The sequence below is a fragment of the Camelus bactrianus genome, chromosome 19 (genome assembly GCF_048773025.1).
Source record: "Camelus bactrianus isolate YW-2024 breed Bactrian camel chromosome 19, ASM4877302v1, whole genome shotgun sequence".
NCBI classification, from domain to species: Eukaryota; Metazoa; Chordata; class Mammalia; order Artiodactyla; family Camelidae; genus Camelus; species Camelus bactrianus.
This window is the reverse complement of record NC_133557.1, coordinates 38,758,332-38,763,932: the sequence shown is the minus strand read 5'-3', so window position 1 is coordinate 38,763,932 and position 5,601 is coordinate 38,758,332. Positions and strand designations below refer to the sequence as shown.

The 5,601-nt window shown below is 40.0% G+C and overlaps 1 protein-coding gene across 1 annotated transcript; it reads left to right on the top strand.

Annotated features, from left to right (window-relative positions):
- Window positions 1–829: 829 nt before the first annotated feature.
- Window positions 830–3,983, top strand: OTOR (otoraplin). The gene is made up of 4 exons (XM_010972897.2): window positions 830–972; window positions 1,332–1,471; window positions 2,389–2,499; window positions 3,827–3,983. The coding sequence occupies exons 1-4, from the start codon at window positions 858–860 to the stop codon at window positions 3,848–3,850; spliced, it is 390 nt and encodes a 129-aa protein (XP_010971199.1). The 5' UTR covers window positions 830–857; the 3' UTR covers window positions 3,851–3,983.
- The last annotated feature ends 1,618 nt before the right edge of the window (window positions 3,984–5,601 follow it).

Here is a 5,601-nt window from a genome sequence, read left to right as displayed (position 1 = left end):
TCAACAGATGACTAGATAAAGAAGCATTCGTGCATTTATACAATGGAATACTACTCAGCCATAAAAAAGACTAAATAATGCCATTTACGGCAACATGGATGGACCTGGAGATTGTCATTCTAAGTGAAGTAAGCCAGAAAGAGAAAGAAAAATACCATATGATATCATTCATATGTGGACTCTAAACAAAGGAAAAAGAAGACACTAATGAACTTACCTACAAAACAGAAAAAGACTCACAGACACAGTAAACAAACTTACGGTTACCAGGGTTGGGGGAAGTGGGTGGGAAGGAATAAATTGGAAGCTCAAGATTTGCAAATATTAACTACTACATATAAAATAGATAAACAATAAGTTTCTTCTGTATAGCACAGTGAACTATATTCAATACCTTGTAGTAATCGATAATGAAAAAGAATATGAAAATGAATATATGTATGTATACATATGACTGAACTATTATGCTGTACCTCAGAAATTGACACAACACTGTAAACTGACAATACTTCAATTAAAAAATATTTTTAAATGACTTAAAATTCTCAGAGTTCTTTCAGCAACGTCTTCCTGATGCAATAAATTACAGCTAAAGTGACTTTAGCAATGGTGGACCATTTGAGATACCATTTATGTGTAAAAGAGACACAAAAAAGTCCAAAGATTTTCTTTGGAAAATCAGATGCTAAATAGCCCATGGGGTCCAGTAGCTGTTATGAAAGCAGAGGAGTGGTAGTCACCTCCCCATTGGCCGGGGACTCACCCAGATGTCTGGCTTTCACATAAAAGACAGGAAGCAGCGAAGTCAGCCTCCACTTCCACTCAAAGGGCGAAAGCAAACACAGCAAAAAAGGAAGATGGCAAGACAGTGGTTACTCTTCCTCCCAGGGCTTGTGGCGGTGTGTGCCGTGCACGGGATATTTATGGACAGACTTGCCTCCAAGAAGCTGTGTGCAGACGACGAGTGTGTCTGTAAGGACATTTTTATGCCTTTCATTACCTTTCTATTAAATAATTGGAAGAAATGTCCACTAAGAGCATAGAATCTGATTGTACTTTGAGCTGAATCTTCTCTAATGTGTATGAGATTAGCATCATTTCTCCTGGTCTGTGCCTTTTGTGTATCACAATGAAGAATTTACTTGGCTAAGATTCTGATGGATGCAGCTTTAATACCTTATCTTACTCTCCTGGAATTGAACCTGAGCTGGGAGGCATTAGTCCCACTGATAACCTACTGCTCTAATATGCTTTGCCTTTTTACTGTTATAAAATCCAGGAGCCAATACTTTTCTCTTCTAGATATTTATTTCAATGTATTTTTCTTCCAGATACTATTTCTCTGGCCAGAGCTCAGGAAGATTACAATGCCCCGGACTGTAGATTCATTAATGTCAAAAAAGGGCAGCGGATCTATGTTTACTCAAAGCTGGTAAAAGAAAATGAAGCTGGAGAATTTTGGGCTGGCAGTGTAAGACAAGATAATTAAAAATATATACACAGCTTGACATATGTTGCTCTTAATTTTTCCCCTATTTCCTATCTTCTGTGCCGTTTAATGTTTAAAACTAGCCATTAAGAACAATGCAGCGGTTGTGGAGGCAAGTGCGAAAATTTGTGTGTATTTGCTTTTTATTGCATTTTGAGGAAACAAAGAAAATTTCATAACAAAACCAAATGTAGGTTGATTTGATGTCTTGGCAAGAAAAACTAGTCAAACACATGGGGGCTTGAATATCCCTAAGAGTCTGAACCTCATTCAAAAATATTCGAGTGGATTTGCCAAGTAAAAGGCATGTGTGCTGGCAGTCAGTCTACGTTTCAATATTTTTAAGGAAACTTTAGCACCCTCTTTGATTCCAAAGAATCTGCTTTCTTTTGTTAAAATATGCAGGGGTGGGCCCTGGGGAAGGATGAAGAAGGACTGATTTTCTGTCCTCAACTGCAGCCCCACAGATAGATTCTTGTCATGAAGAATGAAATATTAAATTCATTCAGGTATCTGTTCATTTGAATTTTTAAAAACTGAAACAGTCCTTTGAAAGTCTTTTGAAATAACAGTGTCTATTCACTTAGAAAAAAAAAAGGTACAGACTTTTTTTTTATGGGTTCCAAAAAAGATTTCAGGCAGCTCACAGGACTGCATACAGTAAAGGAATGGTTGAATGGTTAGACTAGTCAGAGAGGCCACAGAAGACATGATGCACAATTTCTGTGGGCTGACTTAGTTGCCGTTAAGTGAACTTCAAATTTGGGTCTGAGCTCCCCCAGAATCCAGCCTGAAAGCAAGGCATTGGCGGTTACCCAGTTCTCATGGACAGCAGAGAGGATGCCTGAGTGTTTCTGGAAGACTCACATCAGCTTTCTGTTACACTTCTGGGCACTCAGGTGTATGGCGATCAGCAGGAGGACGAGATGGGAACTGTGGGTTATTTCCCCCGCAACTTGGTCCAGGAGCAACATGTGTACCAGGAAGCCACCAAGGAAGTCCCCACCACGGTAAGCATCTCTGGGGACCAGAGAAGGACTCAGATCTTGGGGTGATGTAGATGTAGGAGGATGTTAGAAATGCGTCATGCAATTTACAAGATGCATCAAGCAAAGCCCCCCCCCCACTTCCAGTGGTGGCATCTCTGAGATTTGGGGTGTCGACTGAAATAAATCACACAATGTGAAAGTTAAGTTTTATTTGGGGCAAAATGAGGACTGTTGCCCAGGAGACAGCATCCCAGAAAGTTCTGAGAAACTGTTCCAAAGAGGCAGGGGGAAAACTCAGTATTATATATGATTTCACTGAAGAGGGTACATGCAGTCAAGCACACGTTTAGAGAGAGGCTTGCTGCTGGTCACCGTTAATGACGTTGGTGCTTTTCTAGATATGAGGAGGTGCAAGACTTGGGTCCGTAAGTTCTTCTCCTGAAAATATCTGACTATCTGAAGATCTGCTCAGCCAGTTTTCCCAGAACACAGAGCGCCCCATTCCTGATCTCCATCCTGAGCTCCTTTCAGGGAGTGTTGGAGGTCAGCAGCTTCAGTGGCTCGTGATTTAATCCAAGCAGAGTTAAATGGCAAGTGCCAACGTGATACAATCCTTATAGAGGCAGATGACAAGCGCCAAGTTTTAGTTAGCAGGGGGAAGATTTATACCTACTGTCAACGTTGAAAGATTAGTGAACTTTATCTACCAACCCCCTTTTGTTTTCGACGCAAGTTATCATGGAAAGGACTCCATGCCACAAAGAAAGAAACCAAAGTAGTATTAACTGACTTACTGATGGGTACACTTACTGACTTGGGCTGGGAAAAATATTAGCACCTGCATTAAATAAAATCAAAACATTCTGGAAAACTTTCTCATGCCTAATTTTTGTGGAAGATAGACTCTACTTATGTAAAATAAAATAAATTATACTCATCCTAATGCTGTGGGGTCTTCTCAACCTACAGAGAAATGAAAGATCACCTTTGAGCTACTTGGCAAGGTGGTTGTTTTGAAGCAGTTCTCCGGGAGCTAACTACTGTGTGAAACAACTTTCAGACATTGTCCAACCTACAGAAGTGTGACCCACTTGTCATGGCATCTTAACATTGACCTTGAATGTATCAAATAACCATCAATTAAAAGTGTATTTGTGAACCTTCATTTTAAGTAGTTTTTGACTTAAAGTGATACTTAAGTCATACTCTTTTGGGTTCAACCTTTGCTTATTTTAAATCTCAATTTCCCTTTGATTATGATTGACGTATGATTTAAAAAAAAGAATCTACATCTGTTTTCTGGCCCTGCATGCTCGGTTCAATCTTTTCTTGCTTTTTTCTTTTCCAGGATGTTGATTTCTTCTGCGAGTAAGAAGTTAGACAAATGGACAGATAGAAAGGAAACACCAAAAATAAAGAAAAAAGCAAAAACAATGAAAAAAATAATGTCCCTAATTTCTGAGTTTTATTTCAAGGGTTTATTATCTCACAGGAGGGCTGGGGCTTGGGGCTGGAGACCACAGGTAAAGGTGCGGGCTGGGCTGGGGGGAGGGGACAACGAGAAGGGGGGAGGGGTCTCTTTGTCTGGCCTTCCCAGTGCCTGGAGCAGGGTGACGTTTGACTCAAGTGGGTGCATGAAAGTAGAGAATTATTTTTCAGCCTAGAGAATCTTCCCTGGAAGATGGTTCATTTGTAGTTATGTCTAAACAGTAATTCTTCCCAGTTCTTTGGATACCTGTATAAACCTGGTAGGCCATAGTTCTTTTCTGTGGATACAGTATTCTCTACTTTTTTGTCTCTTGGCCAGTTGGAATGTTATAATGTACTCAAAGGGGCTGTGTCATCAAGGAATATGCTAGGATTGTTGTTACTTTTAATATTTGATGCCTTTGGGATGTGAAGTTTTTGAGGGAGAAAAAGAGCTCTTTTTTGAACAATGCCACTAAATTTAATCTGTCTAAATAATGTCTTACAAATTATTTCAGTTGAAGAATTTTACCTTCTAAATGAACAATTTACCTTTCCTAAGTTTTAAATAATTTTAAATTTAAATTTTAAGAAAACAATTTTAAAGTTAAATTAAATTTTAAATATTTAAAATTTTAAATAAGTTGTGGTGGGGCGCTTTATGAAATATTTGTGATGGAATAGTTTACCCTTATTCTGTGCTGTCACAGGGTATTATTCAAGCTTCAAGTCAAAAGATAAAGTAAAAAAAAAAAAGTCTGTGAGTTGTTTTCTCTACTTCTATTCCATCTTCAAATTTCTTCTTCCTGTGCCAATTCCCCCAGTGAAGGATGATGTGTGTTAGGAAATCTGGTGAGGGGAAATGGGTTTGGTGATCCTAAGAGACCCACAAGTTTTTCTACATTTAACTGGAAATCGGCTTTGGTTGTGTATTACTAATGTAATTCTTTCAATGTAGTCTTGTGCTTTTGTTTGTTTACATGTAATTAAAATGCCTATACTACACCCCCCTCCAAAATTCACAATTTCTGAGTTCAAAAAAAATTTTTTTTAAAATAATCTCACCTTGAGGTATAGAATGTCTGGGAGGTGGGGGTCGGGAATGGGATTTGCTTCTCAGCTTTTTGGGGTCTGGTCACCCTACAAACATGAAGGGGCAAAGTGGAGCCTTGGATCCCAGAGCTGTGTTCCAGCCATGCCGACTGTCATTTAGGATGAATCCTTTTGCCAAACTCTAATGGAGTTTAGTCAAGTAAAATGGTACCCCTCCAAAAAAAGCTCCCCAAACTCAAACCCATCTGTTTCTCTTGTTCTGTCCCATACAAAGTTTTCAGGCCTCATCCAGGGCCCTTGGCACAATTTTAAGGTAAGAGGCATTTATCCTGCCTCTTTCTATCTGCTTCTTACTTGCTGGCCCCCACTTCCAGACACCCCATCACCCCTCCAGCACCCCCACTGTGCCCTCAGTCTGCCCAAATCCCCCATCTGTCTGGCCTCAGGCATCCAGCCTCACCTGCCAGGCACTGGGCTTCTGGCTGCAGGGTATCTCCTGGCCCAGATCATCTCCCACGCACAGGACGGGTCTCACCCATGAGTTCTGAGATGGTCAGTTGAGTTAAATCTCCGGGGGGGCTTATCTGCATGAAAAGAACAAAA